This window comes from Callithrix jacchus, chromosome 15 (genome assembly GCF_049354715.1).
Source record: "Callithrix jacchus isolate 240 chromosome 15, calJac240_pri, whole genome shotgun sequence".
NCBI classification, from domain to species: Eukaryota; Metazoa; Chordata; class Mammalia; order Primates; family Cebidae; genus Callithrix; species Callithrix jacchus.
In genome coordinates, this window is record NC_133516.1 from 32242377 (window position 1) to 32269735 (window position 27359).

At 50.6% G+C, this 27359-nt stretch overlaps 1 protein-coding gene across 4 annotated transcripts in view; it reads left to right on the plus strand.

Moving 5' to 3' along the window:
- BSN (bassoon presynaptic cytomatrix protein) overlaps positions 1–27359 on the plus strand; it is a 112132-nt gene that overhangs the window by 63598 nt on the left and 21175 nt on the right. For all 4 annotated transcript variants that reach the window (XR_004734551.3, XR_004734552.3, XR_004734553.3 and 1 more), the window contains exons 2-3: positions 4169–4577; positions 20535–21419. Coding sequence is in view for 1 of the 4 variants with exons in the window: in XM_035275520.3 (XP_035131411.2) it covers positions 4169–4577; positions 20535–21419 (1294 nt within the window). In the remaining 3 variants the exon portion in view is untranslated. The remainder of the gene's footprint in view (positions 1–4168; positions 4578–20534; positions 21420–27359) is intronic.

A 27359-nucleotide genomic window follows, 5' to 3' on the forward strand; every position in this document is an offset into this window, starting at 1 on the left:
TGGCTCACATCTGTAATCCCAGCACTTTGGGAGGCCGAGGGTGGCAGATCACTTGAGGTCAGGAGTTCGAGAACAGCCTGGCCAACATGGCAAAACCCCAACTCTACTAAAAATACAAAAAATAAGCCGAACGTGCTGGTGCACACTGGTAGTCCCAGCTACATTGCAGTGAGTCTAAATTGTACCACTGCTCTCCAGCCTGGGCAAAAGAAGGAGACTCTCTCAAAAACAAACAAAACAAAAAGCCTTATCCTGGCAACTGAGAATGGCTCGAACCAGGTAGGGTGAGGAGGAGGGAGGAGATAGTAGTGGCCAGCTTCAGAAACCAACAAGATTTACTGCTGGATTGACTGAGGATGAGAGAGGAAGGGAGGCAGAGATGGCACCAACAGGGAGACTAGGAGGTACACATTTAGGGGGAAAATTAGGGGCTCAGCTTGGGTGTGTCAAGGTGGAGATGCCTGCAGGGCATCTCTGTGAAGATGTGGAGTTGGCAGTTAGACAGGTGAGGAGTTCAGAGCAGAGTTCGGGCCAGAGATAGACATTTGGTGGGTATTAATGGAAAGTGGATTTAAAGCCCTGAGACTGGATAAGTCTTGAGACTTGGGGACTGTGAGTACCCAGAGAAGCAAATCTGTATAAAGACTGAGCCCCAGGTCTCTCCAGTGTAAGAAGTGGGGTTATGGGGTTGGCAGATGAGGAAGAACCTGCAAAAGAGATTAGAAAAGTGTGGCCAGGCAGGGAAGGTGTGGCCAGGCAGGGGGAGGTAATTCAGGAGAAGGTGGTATTCCTGAAGACAAGTAGAGAACTTATTTCAGGAAGGAGGGAGTGAACACCAAGGATCAAGTGCTGCTGATGGTCAAGTGAGATGAGGAACTGAGATGTGACTGTTGGATTTGACGATGTAGAGGTCCCTACTGACTGTGACCTGAGCAATATCTGTGGAGTGATGGGCAAAAGCCAGGTTGGAGGGGTGGGTTGAGAGGGAGAAAGGAGAGGAGTGGGAGGTAGTGAGCGGAGGCAGTTTCTTTTATTATTTATTCATTTTAGAGACAGAATCTTGCTCTGTCGCTCAGGCTGGAGTGTAGTGGTGTGGTCCTAGCTCACTGTAACCTTGATCTCCTCGGCTCAAGAGATCCTCCTGCCTCTGTCTCCCAATATGGAATTACAGGTGCAAGTCACCTTGCCAGGCAAGTGGAGATAATTATTTTAAGGAGTTTTGCTGTGAAGAAGAGCAGAGAAATGGGGCAGTGGCTGAAGGAGTAGTGGAGCAAAGTGCTGCTGCTTCTTTTTTTGAGGATGGGAGAAGCTTGTTTGTATGATAATTGAAATGATCCAATAGCGAGGGGGAAATGGATGATGAGGGAGAGGGGAGAATTTGAGAAGGTTAGAAGTGGGCCTTGGGATCAAGAGGCAGGTGAACACTGGGGACAGGAGTAGGGAGGCTGAGGTTGTGCAGGTTCCCTCTGGTGGGTCCTACTTTTTCGTGAGATGGGTCAGCAGGTCATCAATGACAGTGAAGAGACAGAAGGAGGTGCTGGGAGGCTTGAGGATCAAGGAGGTATGAGGAAGCATCCAGGAAGATGGGAGAGTACAAGGGCCGTGGGCATATATTGCAATCTCCAGGTGTTAAGATGGCTACTATGAGGTATGTGGGCACACATCAATGCCAGGAGCATTGCCCTTGCAGTGCAGACTTCGCTGGTTGCAGGAGACATTGCTTGTTTATTCACTTACCACAGCTGAGTTTAGAACCCCAATCTTCACATAAAATGTCTCCAGAAAGACTACATTGTGATACAACATTGAGTTAAAAAGTCACTGTGTACATAGATTGCCTGCTACTTATTGGGCAACACAAATAGAGTAGAAATGGCTACATTTCTCAGAAGACTTGCACAGCCTGGAGAGGGGGCTGCAGCCCATTTACATGTTAAAAAGGCTCTCAATCGCTTCTGATCTGCTTTCAAGGGCTGCCTTTAAACTCCAGTCCCAAATAATTTAAGTGAAAAATGAAACTATAAATTTAGCCAAGTGGGAAATATTGCTTTAGGACACCTAGAAATTAGTATACTAAAAGGGCCCGGAGAAGCCCAGGTTCCCATTGTGGGCCACAGATGCTGTGGCCACTACCATGCTAGGCTTCACAGCTGGTGGCTAAGATGGCCCTGAGGGGCTGGACTCAAACTCTGGTTGTCTTGCTGAAGAAGAAATTGGTGGGTCTGTGACTGCATGGTTTAGGTATATGCCATTGATGGTTGATGACAGTAACGTTAAACACTATTTAATAGTGGGTTTTTTTTTTTCCAGAAGAGCCTTTATTAGACCAAGGATATGTTTCTGTACACCCCAGTTCCTCAGAAGGGAGGAAGGACTGCAGAGTGTCTTGGGTTGGGCGTCCCCAGGCGGGCTCCTCATCTTTCCCCTTAAATGGCTTGTCCTAAGATGCCCTACCAGTCGGCTCTTAAATCTTTTTGGCAAGCAGATGGCCTCAGATGGGGGCAGCAAAGTTAGAATCATCCCCTGTCAGTCAGACCCTGGGGCACTGAGGCAGAAGCAGCCAGGGCAGCCTCCTCCACGGGCTGGGCCTCCTCACTGCTCTCAGCCAGTCGGCCCTGTCTCCTGAGTGTCAGCATCACCCTAATGAGTACAGACTAAAGCAGGGAGAGAATTTCAGGGAAGCAGTATAAAGCATTGCCTTTAGCTTTTTGTGCTCATCCTCTTTTAAACTGAAAAAGAGGAAAGTTGCAGAGATGAACTTAAGTTGGGTCAAAGGAGAAGGAATATATGATGGACTTTTAGCCTGATGGTTTGCTTTCTGCTTTCTACCTCCTGGAGCTACCCAACACTGCTGGCTCCTCTGCAGCCAGATTGGGATAGAGGTGGGGGTTAGACACATTGGATCTCACTCAGTGGTTCCTCAAGGCTGGATCCTGGAACTCCAGCCCCACCCCGCTTCACACTAGTGGAAAAGTAACACTTTGTCCCATCTTGGTAGATTTGGTCTGGCATCAGGCTTGCCAGAGGCCACCAGAAGGAAGGCTCCTTTGTATAGAGACAGGCCCTTGGTATAAGAGATGGCATTAACTAGGCATTACAGTATCTCCCCATCCCCAGTGATCTAGGGGTAGCCTCTGAAGGAGACAAGGCAAGATATAACAGATCAGCCAATATAGTATCTCAGTATAGTATGGTATAGTATAGTATGGTATAGTGTAGTATCTCAGTATAGTATGGTATAGTGTAGTATCTCAGTATAGTATCTCAGTATAGTATGGTATACTGTAGTATCTCAGTATAGTATCTCAGTATAGTATGGTATAGTATAGTAACTTGAGCTGTATGTTGGAAAAAATACTAATGCCAGGGTCCTGCCTCCACAGATTTTTATGTAATTCGACTGGGTTGCAGTCTGGGAGTCAGAATTTTAAATATCACCCTAGGTATTTTTTCTTTTCTTTTCTTTTCTTTTCTTTTTCTTTTTCTTTCTTTCTTTTTTTTTTTTTTTTTTTTTGAGACAGGGTCTCACTCTGTTGCCCAGGCTGGAGTGCAGAGGCACGTTCTCTGCTCACTGAAACCTCTGCCTCCCAGTTAAGTGATTCTCCCATCTCAGCCTCCCAAGAAGCTGGGATTACAGGCATGCACCACCATACCCAGCTAATTTTTGTGTTTTTAGTAGAGACAGGGTTTTACCATGTTGGCTAGGCTGGTCTTGAACTCCTGACCTCAAGGGATGTGCCTATCTCAGCCTCCCAAAGTGCTGGGATTACAGGCTTGAGTCACCTCACCTGGCCCACCCTAGGTATTTCTAATGTGTAGGTTTAGAATCTTGGTACTCAAAGCATGGGCCTCAGACCAGAGTATTGGTATCACCTTAGAGCTTCTTACAATGCAGACCCTACCCAGATCTACTGAATCAGAGTCTGTACTTTATCAGAACGTGAGAGGACATGTTCTGATCCGGCCACATGATGTGGTGCTAAGGGTTCAAGTGAGAGACGCTTGTCAAAGCTCAGCACAGGACACAGCAAATGGGCACCATGATGATGCCGCTGGGCAGGAGGAGGAGGGTGGTGATGGGGCTTGGCAGGATCACCCAGCTTGGTAGAGACCTCTAAGCTGCTTCTCTAAAATGTGTCTCTAACAGTCATTTTCAATGTCATTTCAGCACTTCCCGGAGACTGGACCCCAAGGAACCCCTGGGTAGCCAGAGAGCACCTTCCCCAACTCTGAAGCAGGCTTCTGCTACTACTCCTGGCCATGAGAGCCTGCAGGAGACAAGGGCACAGGGACCAGCAGGCCAGGAGGCTGATGGTCCCCGCAGGACGCTGCAGGTAGACAGCAGGACACAGAGATCAGGGCGGTCCCCCTCCGTGTCACCGGACAGAGGCAGCACCCCCACATCGCCCTACTCCGTCCCTCAGATCGCCCCCCTTCCCAGCAGCATGCTATGTCCTATATGCAAGACTTCGGACCTTACGTCGACCCCCAGCCAGCCAAACTTCAACACCTGCACCCAGTGTCACAGCAAGGTCTGCAACCAGTGTGGTTTCAACCCCAACCCTCATCTCACCCAGGTAACCACCCCTGCGCCGGCTCCCCACTCACCTGCCACCTCATTACCGTGCCTCCCCCGGTTCCCTTCCCCTCTTTCATCAACTTTCTTTTCTTGGTCATTTCCCTTGGCCACCAGCATCTGTGTCCTCCTGTGGGGATGTGTCCTGGTTATAAGATGTGGTAGCAAAGAACTGGGCCTGGCCCCAGATGTCCCAAGGGATTTCTGCATATCCTGAAAGCTTGGGCAGAGTCCGAGAGTAGAAGATACTGTCTAACCCTCTGGATCAAGTTTGGTCTGGAAAAATGGCCTTGGATGGGGGTCAAGACAATCTTATGAACAATTTTTCCCAATGGAGCTCATTTGGTGCGGGGTCAAACCTCACTATGGCAAACTTCCCTGACCTAGGCCAGGAGGCCTCTCTTTGACAGCAGGCCCTACAGGGGGATGCTGGTGAGGGGAGAAAGGTTTCATTGGAGGGAGGAAACTGTCTTCCAGCTGGGCTTGGGAAGCACCTCTTATGGGCTTTAGTTCCAGTCAGCTGGGGGCCTGAGGTGGTGGGGCAGCTACCCTACTCTAAAGAAATGACGGGGTAAAGACCCAGGCTGGGAACCAAGCATTTGCCAAGGATGATGACAGTGTCCTACATTCACCAAGAGGCCACTGTAGGACGATTTCTGTGAATTTGGCTTCTTTTTTGCCCAAGAGGACAAGAGGACTCTGGGTCTACAGCCCTAATCTGACTTTGTTGAGGACGCTTTGAATGACTGTGGGATGCCTTGCCAAGTGAGCTGAGGCCATCGCTTTGAAATGAACAGAGTAGTCTGCTGATTTTCTACTACTCCTCTGGTTCTCTCCACAAGGATCTGTCTTTCGACAGAATGGAGAGAGGCTGGCTGCAGGCACAGGCATGGCTGCCTTTGGGATTCACAGCAGCTGGAGCCGTTTGGACCATGTGGGAGAGGGCTGAGTGAGAATAATTGTTCACAGGTCAGGGTCTATATATGCCATGAGGTGCTGTGGGTGTGGGATGTGTGGTTTGTGAGAGGTAAGTGTGAGATTCTGAGGAAGGAGCTGTCGGTGTGGGGAGATGACTCAGTGCCTTTGGAGTCGCTCCTGGAGTGTGGGGGCTTCCTGAGGAGGCGTGCACGCTCGTGATTATTGCATCTGTGATTAGAAACAGGCCATCCTGCACTGTTCAGTTAGGTAAGCGCTTGCTATTCAGAATTTAGAACAATACAATTAAGGCCAGGGAAGCTCACCTGTGTGTTTCCACCAGCGAGAAGCCAGAAGCACCTCACAGGAACAGGGAGGAGGTGGACTGGACTGCTATGGGGACATTCCCTCCTCATGCTGGCCCTGCCCCTCTGGGTTCCAGCTCCCCTGAGATGTAGCACAGGACCTGGGAGACTCCAGGAGAGGTGGGTGGGGATTAAGGAAGAGCCACACATGGTGGCCCCAGGTTCCTGGTTGGTATCCCATTCCTCACCACCCCATGGCCTCTGTGTATAGGCTCTCCAAGCCCAGGACCTTCAGTGAGGTAGGAAGGGAGCCAGCCTTTGGCTATTCCTGGAAAAACAGCAGAGTGGAGGACCTTGGAGACACTCAGTCCATCTGCCTCATTGTGCTGAGAGGAAGCTGAGGCTCAGGGCCAGGAGAAGATGGGGCCTCAATCTCACTGCAGATCCACAGTGTTTGGTGAAGAGCAGGTCTCAGCCAAATACTTCAAGCAAATGATGGGCTGGACAGATGAAATGAAATGGTTCTTTGCTGTGAGATTCTGCAGAACTTTCAGTGTTCTGAGGGGCATTGCAGAGTTCCAGGACAGGGCTATGGTTGGCAGCCTTTCCCAGACTTGCTTTCACAGAACATCTTGGGAGCTGCTGTTCCATGGCACCCAGTTTGGGAATTGCTGACCTGGTCCCTTCTCCAAGTTCACACATGATGGATGCCCTTTCTGCTGGGGTTTCCAGGTAGAACCTTTGCTTCTCCAGAGTTGGCCTTCAGTGGTGTTCTTGTCAAGGAAAAATAATCCGTGGCACATCTTCCTTGTGTCTTGGCTTATTCTGGACAAAAGAGCTGTGGACCTAGACCAGTGGCTTGGTCTCCAGCTTTCCCCCAGGGATTTTCTGCCTCATTTTCCCCATCCATAGTCCATTTTTGCTCAGACTGAAGCTGGTTCTCAACAAATAGGGAGGTCCCAGATACTCTTGTTGGTGGAGGCCATTTCTTTCCAGATTTTTTCAGGCCTGGTAGCTCAGGGCAAGCCAGTAATTTAACCTGTCTGAAACCACAGAGAAAGACTAGGTGCTTCTGTTTGAGGCCTGAACATTTCTCACCAACCACAAGAGACCCTCCCTCTGGCAATACACTGATGCCAGGGAGGCAGAGGCATTGGCATTCAGTCCCCAGTGATGAGGAGAAGTCAGGAAGACAGTTCTCCTCTTCTCTCTGTAGATGTGGGTTTTTGGAGAAGTGCTTGAATTTCCTGAATGTCAGATTTCTCTGATGGAAAAGCAGGAGTCCGGCGATTGGCATCAGTGGCTTTGGTAATGTCCATGCCTGCTCAGGCCTGCGAGTCCACCTCTCCATTCTTCAGTGACTTACATTTGGGCCCACCACCCCTCTCTGAACCAGAAGGGTGGTCCGTGTTGCCCTTATTTTGCTTCTATTTTGACAGCTGGGAGTAGGAGACAAGGCATGGGCCTGAGCCTGCTGGGTAGAAGATGGGAAGGTGCATTTTGGGTGGGCAGTGGGGATGGGAGTGAGCTGCTGGAGAATATGAACAGTGGTCTGGAGCTTCCATGCCACCCTCAAAGCAGCCCCAGAAGCACATCCTGGCCTAGAGCTCCTTCAGACACCAGTCTGTCCTCATCAGAGAGGCATCCCAGCAGTGATTGCGGTGTAGATGCAGGATTGCCTGCATGTCCAAGCCTCCAGTCTGATCAGCTGAATCCTCTCAGAGCACCATCTAGAGTAAAGGGACCCACCCTCTGTGCCTGTGGGCAACAGCAGTGTTGCCACCCCACTCCCAGCCTTCTAAGCCAATGTGGTCTATCTGCCTCCCACCTCCCTTGCTCTAGTCAGAATTACTTATAAGCTTCTCTAGGAAAACCACAGAGGAGCAAGCATGGTCTTCCCTCACCTGTTCCAAGGTCTGGACTTGGCTGAGGCCAACCCAAAGATTTTTAACCCATATCATCCACTACTCCTACCCAATGGTAAGCCGTGAGCCTACGCAGTTTCCCACCCAGGGTGGGTGGCGTGGAGGAGGGAGGGAGATAATGCAGTGGCTCCGAACCTCTCTCTCTCCTGCCTGCATCCCACTGCTTTCCGGCAAGGACCAGGGCACCAGATGGCTCGGGGGTGGTGCTGTGAGTTCAGCACAGATCCCTCCGCTGCAGCTAGCAGCCTTGTCTCTTTCCCTCTGCTCCCACCTGGCCACACTGCCTCCTGGGCCAGAGAGGAACGAGGAACAGGTTTCAGGACATGGGACCAGCAGTGTACTGAGGGGAGGCAAAGGTGTCTTCCTCCTTCCTGGGCCCAGGAGGGTGTCTGCCCAGCCTTCCAATGCTCACCTCCAAGCAAAATGGAAGTGGATCTCCAGGTGGCAGGTCCTCCAGGCGGCCTTTCTCCCACCGAATAGCTAGTCCTTGGGCAGTTTGCTTTAGAGTAGCCTCTTTGACCTAAACAGTCTCCAAGTCAATAGAGAAATGCTCTCCAAACTTCAGTTACCCTGGGGCAGCTTAGTACATGCCCCGAAGCAGTCCATGTTCCCAGGAGACAGGACCTTCAGCCTACTTATTTGCTTGGACCTCTGCTGGGTGGAGGCCAGAGCCACTGGGGTCATGAGGAGACAACAGGCATGGAATTCTACCTTTTAGTTTTGGAAGATGGCCATAAGTTAAGCTAAGAATGAATGTAAAATTAATTCTGAACCAAAAATATGAAATTTTACTCCTAAAACACTTGTTTTCATAGCTAAGGATAAAGGAAACAGACTAAAAAGAAAATGCATTAAAAATGGTAGAGAAAAAGAGAAATCCGTAAATAAAGCAGGAGTGGGAAGATGCGGAAGAAGGCACAAGAAGGGGAGGCAGGAAAGGGAGGTGAGGGAGAGAGAGCCAGAGGCAGCAAGAGGCAGGGAACATGAAATCTTGGTAAAGTTCCCAGTTGCTGGCTGGTAACCTGTTGGTTTTGCTGCTCTACTCTTTATTTTGCTCAGTCTTTGGCCTGGACAGGCATGCTTTTCCTACTGAGTCAGAGGGCAGACCTCTCCCTTCTTCCTGTCCTTGCCACCCTCCACAGTGCTTTTCAGTCCTATTGTTAGCCAGGAACTGTCCCAGACCCAGAGAAATAGGCAGAAGTGAAGCAGATGTGCTGCTCAGCTCTGTGAAGCCTTCAGGCCAGTGCAGGAGGCAGCACTTCCATCAAGAACCATACAAGCAAACACACAACCACATCTGGGGTCAAGGAGGGGAGTGGTGTGGGGGCTGCTGTTGGTACAATGCTGAGACAAGATTTCTGGGGGTAGCTGGGCATGGTGGCTCGCACCTGTAATCCCAACACTTTGAGCAGCCGAGGTAGGCAGATCACTTGAGCCCAGGAGTTCAAGACTAGTCTGGGCAACATGGTGAAACCCCATCTCTACCAAAAAAAAAAAAAAAAAAAAAAAATGCATATATATATGGTGTGGCCAGGCATGGTGGCTCATCCCTGTAATTCCACCACTTTGGGGAACTAAGGTAGGTGGATCACAAGGTCAGGAGTTCAAGACCAGCCTGGCTAAGATGGTGAAACGTCGTCTCTACTAAAAATACAAAAATTAGCCAGGTGTAGTGGTGTGTACCTGTAATGCTACTCAGAAGGCTGAGGCAGAAAATTGCTTGAACCCTGGAGGTGGAGGTTGCAGTGAGCCAAGGTTGTGCCATTGCACTCTAGCATGGGTGACAGAGTGAGACTCCATCTCAAAAAAAAAAAAAAAAATACATGGTGCAAAAACATATGGTGGTGCATGCCTGTAGTCCCAAGTATTTGGGAGCCTGAGGTAGGAAGATCACTTGAGCCTGGGAAGGTATAGGCTGCATGAACCATGATCATGCCACTGTACTCCAGCCTGGGCGACAGAGTAAGATCCTGTCAAAAAAAAAAAAATTATTGGGGGCTTCTCCAAAGAGAGCACATTAGGCTGTAGAATGTTGGAATTGCTGGACAGAAGGCAGTTGGTAAAAGGGGAGGCCTGAGGGGATGTGCTTGGTCTATTTGAGGGCTCAGAAGCAAGTCAGGTCCAGGACAGCTGGGGTATCACAGAACAGGACCAGAAGGCATACACGTCCTTCTGGGCTTGCTGGGGTCTCCTACTGTACTCCTAAGGTTTGGGAAGGTGGCAGTAGGAGGGTCAGATGTGCATTTTAAACACCCCTCTGATGCAATCTCAAGGGCCCTTCAGATAGCCAAAACAATTGTGAAAACGAACAAAGCTGAAGAACTCACACTGCCTGATTTAAAAACTTACTACAAAGTTACAGTAATCAAAACAATGTGGTACTGGCATAAAACAGACATATAGACCAATGGAGTAAAATAGCCCAGAAATAAATTCTTAGGTATATGGTTAGATGATTTTTGATAAGAGTGCCAAGACCATTCAGTAGGGAAAGAACAATCTTTTCAACAAATGGTGTTGGGAAAACTGGATATCTACATGTAAAAAAAAGAAGTTGGACCTTTTCCTTACATTATGTACAAAAATTAACTTCAAAATAGATCAAATACCTCAACATAAGAGCTAAAACTGGGCCGGGTGTGGTGGCTCACGCCTGTAATCCAAGCACTTTGGAGGCCAAGGTGGGCAGATCACCTGAGGTCGGGAGTTCAAGACCAGCCTGACCAACATGGTGAAACCCCATCTTTAAAAGAAAAAAACAACTAAAACTATAAAACTCTTAGAAGAAGACATAGGGGATAAGCTTCACAACACTGGATTTGGCAATGATTTCTTGGATATGACACCAACAGCACAGGCAACAAAAAAAAATAGACTTCATGAAAATTTAAAAATATTTTTGCTTCTAAAGGTACTATCAACAGAGTAAAAGGGCAACTCACAGAATCGGAGAAAATATTTGCTAATTATATGTTGATAAGGGATTGATGTCCAGCATATACAGAGAAGTCCTACAACTCAACAACAAAAACAAACAAACAAAAAACAATTAAAAATGGGCAAAGAGGCTGGTCACAGTGGTTCACGCCTGTGATCCGAGCACTTTGGGAGGCTGAGGCAGGCAGATTGCCTGAGCTCAGGCATTTGAGACCAGCTTGGGCAACATGGTGAAACCCCATCTCTACTAAAAATACAAAAATTAGCTGGGGACTAACTAGGTGAGCAACTGTGGTCCCAGCTACTCGGATGGCTGAGGCAAGAGAATCGCTTGAGCCCAGGAGGCAAAGGTTGCAGTGAATCAAGATCGCAGTACTGGGTAACAGAGCCAGACCCTGTCTTAAAAAAAAAGCGTCAGGGGGAGTGGGCAAAGAGGAGTCAGGTGTGGTGGTGACACACACCTCTAGTCCTATCTACTTGAGAGGCTAATGCGGGAGGATATCTTGAGCCTAGGAATTTGAGACCCGTCTGGGCAACTAGCTAGATCTGTCTCTGAAAAACAAAATGGGCAAGACTTGAAGAAATATTTCTCCAAAGAAGATATACAAATGGCCAATAAGCACATGAAAAGATACTCAACATAGGTTGGCGGTGGTGGCTTATGCCTGTAATCCCAGAACTTTGGGAGGCCAAGGCAGGTGGATCATGAGGTCGAGTTTGAGACCAGATCGTCCAACGTGGTGAAATCCCGTCTCTACTAAAAATACAAAAAATTAGCCAGGTGTGGTGGTGGGCACCTGTAATCCCAGCTGCTCAGGAGGTTGAGGCAGGAGAATTGCTTGAACCTGGGAGGCAGAGGTTGCAGTGTGCCAAGATCGTGCCACTGCACTCCAGTCCAGACGGCAGAGCAAGACTCTGTCTCGAAAAAAAAAGATACTCAACATGACTAATCATTAGAAAAATTCATATTGAAACTACAATGAGATACCATCTCATACTCGTTAGGATGGCTGCTATTAAAAAAAAACAAAATAAATGTTGGCAAGAATGTTGGAGAAATTGGAATCCTTTTGCACCGTTTTTGGGAATGTAAAATGGTACAGCCATTCTGGAAAACAGTGTGGCACGTCCTCAAAAAATTATAAATAGAATTACCATATGATCCAACAATTCCACTTCTGGGTATACACTCAAATTGAAAGGAAGGTCTTGAAGAGCTATTTGTACACCCATGTTCATAGCAGCATTTTTCACAATAGCTAAAATGGGGAAACAACGAACTGCCCATTGACAAATGAACAGATAAGCCAAGTGTATGTATATACCTATATACACACAATGGAACATCACTCAGCCTTAAAAAGGATGGACAGCCTGACACGTGATACAACATGGATGAACCTTAAGGACATTATGTTAAGTAAAATAAGCCAGTCACCAAAAGACAAATATGAGGTAGACAGAGTAGTCAAAGTCATAGTGACAGAAAGTAGAATGGTAGTAGCCGAGAGCTGGAGGAAGGGAGAATGGGGAGTTTCATGGGTACAGTTTCAGATTTGCAAGATGGAAAGAGTTACAAAGATGGAGGGTGATAATGGGTACACAGCATTATGAATATAATACCGCTGACCCGTACACTTAAAAATGGTTGAGCTAGTAAATTTACATATATTTTACCACAATAAAAATATTGCAAATTTTTATTTGTTTGAGACAGAGTCTCTGTCACCCAGGCTGGAGTGCAGTGGCGAAATCTCAGCTCACTGCAACCTCCACCTCCAGCCTCCCAAGTAGCTGGGATTATGGGCACCTGCCAATATGTCCAGGTAATTTTTGTATTTTTAGTAGAGTTCGGGTTTCACCATGTTGGCCAGGCTGGTCTCGAAATCCTGACCTCAAGTGATCCATGTGCCTCAACCTCCCAAAGTGCTGGGATTACAGGCGTGAGCCACAGTGTCTGGCCAAAAATAATGCGAATTCTAAAAACCCTCTGGAAATAGACAGGAGTGATGGTTACACATTATGAATAATTAATGCCACTGAATTGTATGTTTTAAGATGGTTAAAATGGCAATTTTATATTTAACACACACTATATATATGTGTGCATATACATACATATACACTAAAACAACACACACATACACACAAACACATGTATATACACTGCTCCCCCTCAGCTGCTATGTGAAGAATAGCCTGTAAGGGTAGGGGGTGGGCACTGGGAGCCAGAGGGGCAGAAGGGGCTGAGGCTGAGGCTAGGGTAGTGGTGATGGTGACTGCGGAGAGTCATGATAGATTCCTGGTGTATTTGGGTGGCTAACCAGACAGAATTCGATCGGATGTGGGGGTAGGAGATGGAGATAGGGAATTTTTCTGTTTGGGCCATGCCAGGTTGAAGGTGCCTGATGAATCTAAGACCCTGGCATGAAGCAGGCAGGTTGGGATGGAGACTTTTGTTTCATATTCACAAGCATATAATGATACTTAAAGTGCCGTAGAAGAGATGTGGACAGAGAGAAGAGGTGCCAGGATCTGGGCTCCCCAACACTGAGAAGAACCCAGAAAAGGTGGCTGGCAAGGATAAGCAAAGAAGAGTAGAAAGGCCAGCAAGTGGAGGGCCAAGGGGTCCAGGAGGGGAGAATGTCTGGGCAGTAGTTGGGAGTCAACTGCCAAGAGCCCATCACAGCAGCTCTTGATGCCTCACTGGGTGGAGCAACACAGAACAACCAGGTCAACAACTCATTTTTACTCCCAACATCATGTTATAAACATTTTCAAGCCTACAAAATTGTTGAAAGAATTGTACAAGGAACACCCACAAAGCTACTATCTGGATTTATGATGAACCCCTCCTCTCCTGGCTTTATCACCTATCCATTCTTCTATTTGTTCTTCTTTCTGTCAGTCTCTCCATCCATCTTTTTGTTGAATGTCCAAGTACATTGCAGTGGGCCAGGCATGATGGATCACACCTGTAATCCCAGCACTTTGAGAGGCAAAGGTGGGAGGATGGCTTGAGCCCAGGGATTCAAGACCAGCCTGGGTAACATGGCGAAACCCTGCCTCTACAAAAAAAAAAAAAATACAAAAAATTGGGTATGGTGGAGCCATGCCTAGTCCCAGCTACTCAGGAGGCTGAGGTGGGAGGACCACTTGAGCCTGGGAGGCAGAGGTTACAGTGAGCCATGATCATGCTGCTGCACATCAACCTGGGTGACAGAACCAGACCCTGTCTCAAACAAACAAACAAACAGTACATTGCTGACATCAGTATACTTCCAGCTAAGCACTTCACCAAGCATATAATTAACTAGAGTTCAGCATTTATGTAAGGTTTCTTTTTTTTTAGGTAAAGTTTACATATAATGCAATGTACAGAGATTAATTGTTCCAGTCGGTAAGCTTTGAGAAGCGGTCTGCAGCTCAGCCCCATGTGGGTTGCAGGTCATCTGGAGTGACCGTGAGAGTCATTTAATGGGAGTTTAGGAGGCAAGGGCCAAGGACTTGCAGGCCAGGATGAAGGGGCTGGGAGGGCAGCAGAAGCCAGGGAGAAATGAGAAATGTGGGGAAGCTGGGGATGAGCCAAAGGGTCCTGGGGATTTTTTTTTGAGACAGAGTTTTGCTCTTGTTACCCAGGCTGGAGTGCAGTGGTGTGATCTCTGCTCACCACAACTTCTGCCTCCTGGGTTCAGGCAATTCTCCTGCCTCAGCCTCCTGAGTAGCTGGGATTACAGGCACACGCCACCATGCCCAGCTAATTTTTTGTATTTTTAGTAGAGACTGGGTTTCACCATGTTGACCAGGATGGTCTCAATCTCGACCTCGTGATCCACCCACCTCGGCCTCCCAAAGTGCTGGGATTACAGGTGTGAGCCACTGCACCGGCGGGGTCCTGGGGATTTTAAGGAGAAGTTGAGGCTAGTCCAAGGGTGCACCTGGAGAGGGTGACTGGGGACTAAGAGGAGTGTGTATGGGGAGGGTGCAGGTGAGTTGGCAGGTCATGGACGGGGTGTGTTACAGGGTGCACTGGATTGGGCTGGAAGGGAGGGGAGGCTGTCCAGAGCAGTGTGGGAGGAGTTGAGAGATACTGGGTGCAGAGAGGCAGATGTGTCCAGGGATCAGCAAGGGAATGGATTTCCTCCCTTTTGTGAAGATCCAAGCCAGTGAGGCCTTCTAGCCCCAAGAAGCGATTAGGTTCACCCTCCACTCCCCAGATCTTGACCTCAGATGCTGGGTAGGTTTCCAAGACCTTCCTCAGGACTCTGATAGATTGGCACAGGCCTCCCCTGGCTAGTCCAGCTCTGGATCAGTGTGACTATGCCCACTGCTTCCTAAGCCTGAGGTCAGCCAGCTGACAGTTAAGGTGCTAGATAGGGCAGGTGACATATCCGTTGCTATAGCAGTGTGAGGACCCAGGCCAGGCCTGGCTCCCTCCCTCATAGCTGCCACCTTAGCTGCCCTTCTGCATATTGGCCTGTCCTTGTTATCCAGGGGACATGGGGAGGTATGCTTCTCCAGCTGAGACCTGGCCAGTGACTCATAGCCCAGAAAGGCATATAGTTACACTAGTCAGTGGGGCCCTTCTAAGAACCTCTAGATTTGGCACCTGCAGGGAGGGCTCCTTTATGAGCTGTTTCTGTGATGTTTCAACTTGTGCCAAAATGGAAAACATGAATGCAGCATCAGGCGTGATGTCAGTGCTGAGTGATCTGAAACACTGAATGCCTGCTCTCCCTGGTAGGGCTGGGGCTCTCCACAGGAATAAGGCTGACTGACGTCTGCAGCCCTCCTTTTCCTTGCTGCGGGGGGCGGGGGGCGGTGAGGGAAGGGGAGTGGGAAGAGAACATGTGACTTCTGGGGGCTCTCAGAGCTTCCTGGTAGCCATGGAGGTGACAGTGAGGTAGACTCCACCCTGTGAGCATCCTTTGGGGCCAGATATGGCAAGCAAGGCTGGGTCCCACTCTTGAGGGCTGAGACACTCTTTGTAGCCAGTGTTCCTGCAGGGAAGATGTAGAAGCTCTTCCCAGAACTGCCCTCCTTGCTCCAGAGCCCATTGGAGGAATTAGCAGGGAGGGCCATTGCAGACAGATCACAGTTCCTCATTCAACTTAGGGTTCATACAGCCCCCGGCTTGGGCCCCAAGCCTCTGGATCCTTGGTAGCCAGTGCCACCTTAGCTGCCCTTCTGCACACTGAACAGTTTGAGTAAGGAAGCAGCTAAGAAAGACTCTTCTGAGGGAGAAAGTCCTCTCAGAGCCACAGAGCCCACAGGGCCCTGCCTTTCCAAGTCCCTAGCAGACACATGGCAGAGCAGGTGGCAGTGGCTCCCTGCACAGCCTGTAGGAAGGCTTCCTGTAGCTTCTGCTTCCCCTACTCCTCAAACAACCTCTTGACCTTGTACTGCACTGAGCCTTCCCATCCTTACTGCTATCCAGGCGCCCACTGGGCTAGGGTGCATAGGCTTCCATGGAGGTCCCTACCAGTCCTTGGAGAAGGCAAGATGGGCTTCCTTGCTGGCAAGAAGGGTCAGCTTGATAAAAGCTAATGTCTAGCAGAGCTGTTCACCTTAGGGTACCCCAGGAAGACTCCCGGGACATAAGGCTAATGGCTGCTGGCCTGCACATCTCCTGCCCATGTGCCAGATCAGGGTCTTGGAGGTATTAGACAGCAGAATCCTAGCTGAGGCTTCTTGTCGCACTGGTAGAAGACTAGCTCTTCTGATTCTGGTGGACAGCCAGCTTGGAGAGGGCCTAGGAGCCACAGGGGCCTTCTGGGCTCAACCTCCTGATGAAGAGGCATCACTGCGCAGCTAAGGAAGGCTCTAATTGTGCTGGCACTCAGACCAGGGGAGTCTTCCATAGGACTATTCATGTATACCCAGGCTGGGTGAGCAGGTAGGTTGGGGTGCACGGCTATCATCTTTCTCCCTACCCCATGGACAGCCTCCATCCCCCTGAGGATGGAGGGGCCCTTGCAGCAGGGAGGAAAAGGCTGAGGTTGGGCTCCTCCCAGGAAACTCTTGGGGATCTTTGGGAGAGGCAGAGATGGGGAGGTCTCTTTGGCCTCAGAGAATTCCCTCAGCCAGTGTCTTCCTTAGGAGGTCTTGCATGCTGGGCCTGAGCCTGGGAGGGGCTGTGAGGAGGGTGCGGTCAAGGTTCCTCACCGTCTGGAAGAGGCTGGATAGAAATAGCTGCACCCATCTGGGCGATGAGTCATTGAGGGGTGTTTCAGCCTTTTCTTGGAGAAGTTCTATTTTAGGTGAGATGCCTGTGCCACAGCCTAGATAACAGGGGCTGGGGAAAGGAAAGTTCTGGTGGCAAGTACAGGAGGTTTGGCACATGCCTTTGTTCAGCCTAATGTAGAACCCCAGAGAGAGTCACCCTAAAGTCCCAGGATAAGAAGCCTTACCTCCAAAATCCCCTTTTCCAGGAAGAAGTCTCACCTCAGGGCATGCTGCAGTGGCCAGGTGAATGAGAGAGATGGGATCTTGGGTGTGGGCTGGGCACCCACGGCAAGAACTGAATTTGTGGCTGCCACCCTGAACCAGAGGCTGAGCTTTCCCTCTGGGGAGTAATCCCCTTCCAGGTTCCCTCTCCGGATGAGTAGAGGTGGCCTGCTTTTGGGAACTCCCACTTTGATGGGAGTGAGCCCCTCCCTCCTAAGAATCACCTTTCTAAAGAGGTCTTTAGACTGGGTTCAGGGACTGAAATTGTTTTCTCTGTGGCTTTCTCTGCCCAAACATAGACAAAACTGCCTTGCTTCTTAAAAAGCATCTGGGTAGGTTAATGGTTCCCAGCTAGGCGAATGGCTTCATACCTCACAGCTTCAGCATCACCGTTCTTAGAGTTTCTAGAACTGGGATTGACCTTTAGGGGCCTCTGCCAGGGTTTGCAGTGCTGACTTCTAGAGCCTGACTTGGCCTTTGGAAGAGGCAGGACTGTAGAAGGCATCAGGATCCAGGCTGTTCAGGCTGTGGTTTAGGAGCTGCGCAGAGCTGTCAGGGCCAATCTTGCCAGCAGCAACACTTCCAAGCCAGGGAACCATGAGGGCACGTTGCTAAAACATCTCAGAATTTGGTTTTCTCTCCTGTGAGGACAAAATGAGAGAATGCCTGTGATCATGCCCTATGTGGTGGTTGACACAAGGCGGTGCTCGCTAAAGTGCAGTGTTCTCCCTCTTCTTGGCTGCTGCTCCTGGGTTGCTGGGATAAGGCACCTGAGCCCAGGCCCCCTAACTGGCAAGTCAAGCTGCAGCAGTAGCCCTGGGGTGAGACTTCTTCTCAAGGCAGAGAGCAGGGCTGCAGCCACGCTTGTGGGTGAATAAGGGATGAGACTGCACCTTCCCTTGGTGATGACTGGGTGGCCCTCTGGGTGCATTCAGAACCTCTGGCTGCAACCACAGACAGAAAACAGCCTTGGCCTCCAGCCTTGGCTCTGGTTGAGGAGGAGGAGCCTCTTTATTGAGGCACCAGATCTTGGGGCTTCTACCTTATTGAGCTGTGACCTGCCTAACCAAATTGCCAGGATGAATGAAGCAAGCCTCTTTGGAATGAGCCCTACTCTGCACCACATGTTGTGTGAAGCCTTGGGAACAACCTGTCAACGAGAGCTCACAGGCCACTTGCGGGGACAGGAGATACCTCATAAACAACAAATCAGTTGACACTTTGGGAAAGAATAAGCACTATGGAGAAAATAAGCTGGGTGATTTGATGCAGAGTACCTGGAGGGTGTTTTATTTTTATTTATTTATTTGTTTGTTTTGAGATGGAGTCTCCCTCTCTTGCCCAGGCTGGAGTGCAGTGGCACGATCTTGGCTCACTGCAGCCTCTGCTCCTGGGTTCAAGCAATTCTTCTGCCTTAGCCTCCGAAGTAGCTGAGATTACAGGTGTTCGCCACTACACCCAGCTAATTTTTACTATTTTCAGTAGAGATGGGGTTTCACCATGTTGGTAAGGCTGGTCTCAAACTCTTAACTTCAAATGATCCTCCTGCCTCTGCCTCCCAAAGTGCTGGGATTACAGGCATGAGCCACTGCGCCTGGCCAAAGGAGAGAGAGTGTTTTAGATTGTGTGGCCAGAGGAGGTCCTGGCCACACAATCAGATGAAGTGATACCTCATCTGAAATCTATACAACAAGGTGGGCCAAGGGGCAGAGGGAATAAGGAGTACAAAGGCCCTGGTACAGAAATGAGCTCAGGGAACTACTGGCAGAGCAGACAGCCTAGTGTGTCTGCAGTGAGACAGACAAGGGGAAATGGCAGAAAAGAGGCCAGAGAAAGGGGCAGGCTGGGGTGGGTCACAGGGTTGTACCAAAGAGTTCCCAAGGTGTGGTGGGAATCCACTTAGAGGGTTTGATCCTATTAGTGAGATGCTCTGATTTACATGTGGGTTTTTTGGAGAAAAAAATCTTGGCTCATGTAATTGGAAGTCCAAGGGTAGACTTGGGGCATAGCCAGATCCAGGGAATGGAATGAAGTCATCAGATCTACTCCTTTCCCGTTTCCTTGACTCCTCTTCCTACCATCTATTGATGTCATTCTTTTTTTGATTTTTTTTTCTTTTTTGAGATGGAATCTTGCTCTGTTGCCAAGCTGGAGTGCAGTGGTGTGATCTTGGCTCACTGCAACCTCTGCCTCCCAGGTTCAAGCCATTCTACTGCCTCAGCCTCCCGAGTAGCTGGGATTACAGGCACGCGCCACCACACCCAGCTAATTTTTGTATTTTTAGTAGAGATGGGGTTTCACCATGTTGGCCAGGATGGTCTTTATCTCTTGACCTCATAATACGCCCGTCTCGGCCTTCCAAACTGCTGGGATTAAAGGTGTGAGCCATTGCGCCCAGCTATGGACGTTGTTCTTAGTGTCTCTCTGCATGTTGGGAAAGACTACTACTGCTCCAAAGCTCCATCCTTCTGATTAATAATCCAAAGGAAAGGGAAACAAGACCCTCTCTCCTGTTGTTCATTACCAAATAACACAGAAAGTGCTAACTGGCTCTGTTTGCCAGGTCACATGCCTATCTCTGCACAGGGCTAATGACAGAGGGAAATTACATGTTTATCACATGGATAATGGCACATGTCTCGTTTGCTCTGGAAGCATGAATTATCCCATTTCTTTAAAAAGCTATCTTCCTTAAGGGGCAAAAAAAAGCTTTTAAAAATTCTACTTAACATCAGTCACTTACATTACATTACTTTTCCCTCACTTATTTTGCTCTCAAGATTTTTCATTCCGTATCATCTTTCTTTAGCTAGACTCTGAGCTCCTTCAGAATGGGAATCATGGTTTCTTTTTATTCTCTTTTTTTTTTCTCTTTCTGGTTTCTTTTAATTTTCTATGCCTCCTTCTCCCATGTGTTACTCTTCACATATTTATTCATTCTGCAAGTTTTTACTGAACACCCATTGTATACAGGCACTGTTCTAGGGCCATATGCCTTTCCTCCTGGGTTAGGTTTTAAAAGAGCAGTCTGGTTGCTGTGTGTAAATGGCCTGAAGGGGAAAGCAGGGGAAGGCTATTGGGTTCATCCAAGCAGGAGGTTGGGGTGCACAGATCTGAGGCACAGCCAGGGGGCAGTGGGGAGGACTCTCAAGCAGGAGCATCTGGCAGGCAGTGGGCTGGTGGTTGCAGGTGGGGCGGGAGGATGGGACTACCTTTGCTCTGCTCCATATACCTGGCAACTCCTAGAGGGTAGGGGAGTGCCATCTGTCCTTCAGCCCTGCCCCCTGGCAGCCCAGAAATGCCTGAGCAGGGCTTGGTGCTCCTACCTGTGCTAGGAGTACCCTTGGCTGCTGTGGAGCCTGCACTGACCTGGGCCATGAGTACTGCCAGTCCTGGCCACCCTGCTGACTATTTTGCTTCTCTCCTTAGGTGAAGGAGTGGCTCTGTCTGAACTGTCAGATGCAGAGGGCTCTGGGAATGGACATGACCACTGCGCCTCGCTCCAAGAGCCAGCAGCAGCTGCACTCCCCAGCCCTGTCTCCTGCCCACTCCCCTGCCAAACAGCCCCAGGGGAAGCCAGAGCAAGAGAGATCTCGGGGCCCAGGAGGACCACAGCCTGGCTCCTCCCAGGCCGAGACAGCCAGGGCCACCTCAGTGCCGGGGTCTGCCCAAGCAGCTGCCCCTCCAGAGGTGGGGAGGGTGTCTCCTCAGCCCCCTCAACCCACCAAGCCTTCCACAGCTGAGCCCAGGCCACCTGCAGGAGAGGCCCCAGCCAAAAGTGCCACCACAGTGCCCACTGGGCTTGGTGCCACCGAGCAGACCCAGGAGGGCCTCACTGGTAAGCTCTTCGGCCTTGGTGCGTCGCTGCTAACCCAGGCGAGCACCCTCATGTCTGTGCAGCCCGAGGCTGACACCCAGGGCCAGCCTGCCCCCAGCAAGGGGACACCCAAGATCGTCTTCAGTGATGCCAGCAAGGAAGCTGGCCCAAAACCCTCGGGCTCAGTGCCCGGGCCTGGGCCAGCACCTGGAGCCAAAACTGAACCTGGGGCTAGAACAGGTCCTGGATCTGGGCCTGGAGCCCTGGCGAAAACTGGGGGAACAACCAGTCCAAAGCATGGCAAAGCAGAACACCAGGTAGCGTCGAAGGCTGCTGCCAAGCCAAAGACCATGCCGAAGGAAAGGGCCACCTGCCCACTGTGCCAAGCTGAGCTCAACATGGGCAGCAAGAGCCCAGCCAACTATAACACGTGTACCACCTGCAAGCTCCAGGTGTGCAACCTGTGTGGCTTCAACCCAACACCCCACCTGGTGGAGGTAAGAGCTGGACCAAGCATGCTCCCTTGAGCCTTGATGAGAGGCCGGGCTGGGGTAGTGGGTGGCATGGAAACCAGGAAGAGTACTGGGTGTGCAGCAGCCGCGGGGCAGCCCCTGCACATCTAATACTGCAGAGGGACTGCATTCCCTTTCCTGTTCCTACCTCAGGCCCCAGTTCTACTCACAACTAACTTTCACTCAGAGAACTAACTGGCACAATAGTTGGGGGTAATGGTGCCTGCTGACTCTGACTAATGCCCTAAGGCTGATCCCAGAGTCCCTGAGCTGGCCTCCCCATTTCTAGCTACGATGGGCATGTCCCTAGTGAAAGACACCAACCTCCCCTGCTCAGAAGGGGAGGTCTGACACTGCCATAGATCTGTGACCCTCACAGGGGTAGGGATTGAACGGCCATGGGGCAGAGGGTTGTGTCCCATGTCCAGCGTAGGGTGGGAGCTTTCTCACAATGGGGCAGGGCATGTCCCACTGCCCAGGCTCCAGCCCAGCTAGCTGGTATTCAACCTTGATTGTCTCTTCTGAGGTCCTAAGTGTTGACGTCTACTTGTCAAAGTTACAGCCTTTGGTCCACATATTTTACCCAGGCTGGGCCTGGGCTCTCCTTAGACTGCTTGTGGGGATGCTCAGAGATGCTCCTCTTTCACACAGGACGGTTTGAGGCACAAAGTTGGGGCCATTCTCTCTGCAGACTCTGCTCCAGGGAAGGGCACTGGGTACTGTGCAGTGCTAGGTGGGAGGGAGCAGGAGGCCCAGTGTAAGGCTCAGTGTTCCCTCGAAACCTGGAGTCTAGCTCAAGAGGCTCAGAAGGTGAAGGTGCCCTGGCAGAACTGGACCAGCCTGGGCCAGGAGCAGATGCTGCTACTGCTCCTCCCCCAGTCCTGTGGCCCACTCTCCCTGGCCCAGGGCCACCCCTACCATGCTACCTTAGGCATAGCTTAGTGTGTCTGCTTCCTTAGAGTGCCCTCAGTCTCGATAGGTGAATGTGTTTCCCAGCTGTGTCACATTAGATGTTCGAGGCAAGGCCCTGGCTCTTGCACATGGGCAGCCACCTGAGCTCTCTGGTCTCTTGGGCTGAGCCATTTGTAGCTGATGGTGGGGCAGCGGTGTGCAGAGTACAAACCATCACTGGCCCAGGATGAGACAAGAGAGGAGAGTATGGTGTTTCCATGGCATCTGTGGCATCCTGTTCTGAGTTCCCTTGGGCCAGGCCTCCAGAGGAGTCACCATGGGAGCACAGGGTGAGTAGGAAGACTACTTTGGTCACCAAAGGCCATGCTTTACAATATGCAGGGAAGGGCACCCTTGAACAAGACAATTGACCTCCTCACGCGGCACCCATGTGGTCTTCTAGGCACCACAAAGCCAACTCTCCAAGCTCTAGGTCTGGTGGCTCACTGGCCACGGTTTGCCTCACTGGCTCGGGGGAAGGGGTGTACCAGGATGTCACCACAAGACCAGGAGAACCCTAGCTGGTTGCTCTTCCCAGAGACCTCCAAGCACAAACTCACTGCTGGTCAGGTGAGGCACCCTGACACTGAGGGACTGTGAGCCCCAGTGGACTCCTGAGTTGATCTGGCCTGGAGGACTCCTGTCCCCAAGAGACCTCCCAGCCCACATCTCCTTATTAAGCAGAATGTGCATGAAGGGGTGGGGAAAACTGTCTCTGTCCAGGAGCATAAATATTCCTGACAGCTCTTGTTGGCAGCCCCTGGGCCAGGCCACAGGAATTGCTGATTCTGCCCAAACAGAAGAGCTTCAGTTGCACACTGAAATGAAGTGTCTGGATTCTGACCTAGGCCTTTCATTAACTGCTTGGTTCTGGCTTTCCTGCACCCTGGAGCTTCTGTCTTTTGATGGCCATTGTTCCCCCCATCACACCCGCCGTGATTTCCTGCTGTCTCCATGTCCTGCCCTGCTGACCCCTCATTAGCCAGGACCACTCTTGTCTCCACAGGTCTAATGTATCCTGTGAGCCTGAAAGCAAAGCTGGGAGATGTCCTTGTCCTAGTCCTGGTCCTACCTCATCCCCAGCCCAGGCTGCTCCTGACAGCAGTCAAGGGTGATGAAATCTCTCTAACTCCTTTCTCATAGCTCTCCCTGTCAATGCTACTGTCCCCAGAGGGCCCGCGGCCCTTCTGGGGAAGGTGTGGGCAGGCGGCCATAATACCCCTCCCATGGTTCCCACCATAGAGACTGTGCCACCATCCACCACCAGACACACAAGCCAGCAGCCAGGGTCATCCTCCCCTCCTCCTCTCTCACTTCTGCACCTGCTCCATAGATCAAGCCATGCCAGCCCTGCCTCCCCACTGTCACAAGAATCTGGCCTCTCCTCTTCCACCCATGGTCACAGCCTTAGTCCTTCCGTCCTTATCCTCCCTTACCCACACAATGACTAAAACCTGTGTGACTTCACCTGCCCTGGGTCTTGCGAGGGGCTGGTGGAGAGGGGCTGGTGTTGCTATGTCCCCCATCCCATCCCCCTAGCATTGCTTTTCTTCACTGAGGTCCCTAACCAGGCCATGGGCTGTCTTGGATCTCACCTCAGCCAATGGCCACTTGGTGTCCTGAGTGATTTTGTGCTTCCCTGTGACCTACTTTATGTGTTCTTGGTTAGTGGTTTCTGATTTCTCAGCACTTGCCAGAGACACTTACTCTGCCTTGGGAGTGAGATGGTAAGACCAGCAGCGCCTTCTCTGGGTCCTAAGGGTGTGCTGCCATACCTGTCTCTGGACCTTGCCAGCTCAAGAATGACTGTGCTGTGTCTCTGTACACGAAGGAAGGACAGACCAGTAGAGCCTCACTCATAGCTCCCCACAGGCCTGTTAGACCTCCCAGGACTCCATCTTAGGCCAGAGTCAAGCATCTGGGCCAATGGGTTGGGAATTTTCCCCAAAGGTTGGAAATTTTCCTGAACATTTCTGAGCTGTAAAAATCGTCTTTCTAGATTGGGAGCTCAGAGCACACAATAGAAGAGGGAGTAAAATTGAATCCTTTTCCCCTTTGAAGTTTCCTCTGAAAAAAATAACCATAGTGCTATTTAGTGAGTCATTTCATAATTAAGAGTTGTTGATTCCAATTTTTTTTTACCTATTTATCTTTTGGAAGGATAATAGTACCCTCTGGCTTAATTTTTAATTGACTTTCAGTTCAAAATAGAGTTTGTGAAGAAATTAGTAGAATTGGAATTGTCACATTAACATTACCAGTTTCTTATTATATCATAATTGCCAGAATTCCAGCTGTGCTCTTGACAAGTCAGGCCTCCCTGGGCAAAATGCTTTGCACCCATGATACGTGGGGCTGGGCTTGCTTATAGGGGCAGGGGTTGCAGCAGGGGTACCAGGCCAGAGACCCTGTTGCCTCCCATGTAGAATGGGGGCCACAATATTCCCTCTTAGGGACAGAACCAGGTTAGATGCTGTACCTCAGATGCTTATGCAAGGCCTGACACAGTCAGCCCTTAAGCTTAAGGGTATTGGAACAGGAGTGTCCTGAAAGAGGGTCTCTATGAGAAAAAGGAAGCATCCCCATGAGTTCCTATCTGAGTGTGGATGGACCCTGTGGCCAGTGCAAGCTCTTGGTATCATGAGGGATGCCCTAGAGGGAATGAACACATTTGGTCCTGGGAGGTGAGGGAGGTACAGCCCAGCCACAAGGATACACACTGGGAACACCAGGGAGGGTTTCTCTTATGGGAAGAAGAGGCCCAGAAAGAAGGAGCTTAGGTACGTTCAGGGATAGGCAGATGCAGCGTTGCAGAGTCAGGAGAGAAACAGCAGCACCAGTGATGGCCATCCCTGTGGTCCAGTGTCCTCCAGGATGACCTCTGGGCATCCTTTTCTCTGGAGTTCTCATTCACGGCCCCCTGGTCTGGCAATGGGGCTGAGGGTGTGTAGGGCCAGGCAGCTGGCCATAGGGTGTTGACTGGAATGGTGTCACCGTAACCATACTGGCATGTAAGCCAGCTCCACACATGAAGAGATTATGTGGACTACAGGTTCATTTAGATGATGGCAGACAGTGCAGGATCTGTCCTGGCCCACAAGGCAAATGGCCAGTGGTCCCAGAAGGCAGCAGCTCTCACATGCCTAGAGGGCACCCCAGGACTCAGTAACTCAGTCATCTCATTTCCCCTTCTTCACCCTAAATAGTGATGCCCTGAATCACTGAGTTCCTTCTAAAGGCATACACACCTGCCTCTCCCACCGTTAGGTGATGATTGTCCTTGGGGGATTTGTGCCTTCCTGCCCCATAAAGGAACTGGGCAGAGGGAGGTGAGGTAGAAGTAGTCAACAGAGCCACCCCATTATCCATCCCCTGCCCTTTTGTCAAAGAGGCCAAGCAAAGGGGTAAGCAGACAGCACTTTCCCAAGGACTCGGGCTGGCATGGGCTGGTCCAGGCAGAGAATGAGAAGGCTGTGCAATGACTGGGTGGATGAATGAGTAAAGAACACTGAAGTTGCGGAATGGAAGTGAGTGGAAGAATGAGGAAATGAATGATCGGGATGGAGGTAGGGGTATGTTGGGGTTGGGGAAAATGAGAATAGAATGAATAAAGGAATTGGGACCCTAGCAGCTGTGTCCCATTCCCCAGGCACAGAGATTCTACATGGCCTGCCTTCCACCTGATTCTCATTCCCCGGAAGACTTGGGCCTGGGACAGGTCTCCCCTGGCTCTACTCCTACCAGCCCTAATGCGCTGTACTCTTCTTCCCCACCCCCAGAGGGCTTGGGAAGGGCCTCCAGCAGCCAGGTCAATGTTTATTTTTAACTCTTACTTCACACGCCTCTTCCTGCCTGCTCTTCCTTCCTCACTGCCTACTATAGCAGAGCCAGGAGCAAGAGGGCCTGCCAGGCAACCTGCAGCCTGGCTCTCTCCGTGAATAAGCGTATGAAGGAGCAAAGCCCCAGGAAGCATGGGATCGCAGGTAGCATCTCTGCTGAGGGCTGGGCCTTGGCTCAGCCAAGCAGATCTCTCCAGCATTCTGTCAGAGCACTTAGCATTAGGTGCCTCCTCCATCCAGACCACCCTTCCAAGGTGCCCCACTTCATTTAGACTGTTGCTTCTGTGTGGAGTTTGCAGGCCAGAGATGGGTTTGCCAAGCCACCAAGGTGGACCAGGGCAGATAACCAAACTTTGAGAGGGCTAACATGGGATGGATGTACGGGGCTCCAAAGTGGAGTGAGGGCAGCACTGCCTTGGGCCAGCCCACTGTCTGGACCTAGATCCTAAACCCATCATGCTGACCCTGGGGCTGGGGAAGGGGCTGTTTGCTCATTTCCAGAGCTCTCTCTCTTGGTCTCTGCCTGTAGCCCTGCCATCTCTCCAGGGTCATTTTGCCATCTCACAGTCCTTTCTGACACAGAGGAATTCCATTGTGTACACAGGTGATGCTGGGGGCATGTGAGCTAGGGTTCCTGGATTGGGCTCTGTGCTCTCCCATGTTCTGTTCTTCTGGGGCTTATCCAGCATTCTCCCCAGGCACCTCTGTGGGTGGACCCTGCTAGGCCAAGTGAGCCCAGGGCCTGGCCAGTGGCCAGCACTTATTGCCTCATGGGGTTTTGTGTGGAGACACATTGAGCATCAGAGAAGGTCCAAGGGAGTCAAAAGTGGTGTTAGGGCTGGGCTGTGCACAGAACATAGTGAATATATATATGTAGGGCATCTAAAGGATACCCCTCCACAGCTGGGTAAGGATAGAGTCAGACCTGAGAGCTGGGAGGCAGGGGAAGGGTAGTGCCTCCAGGAAGTACTCCATGCTTGGATGCCACTCCTGTTCTGTGAGGGTTGTCAACTGCTGGACTCCATACCAGCCCGCTAGGCACTGTTTGCTCCCTCAGATTGAGACCTCAGCTTCCCCTTATGTCTAGGGCTAGGCCCTCCCATCCCCCACAGTTCTCTCCCTTTTCTGGATGGGT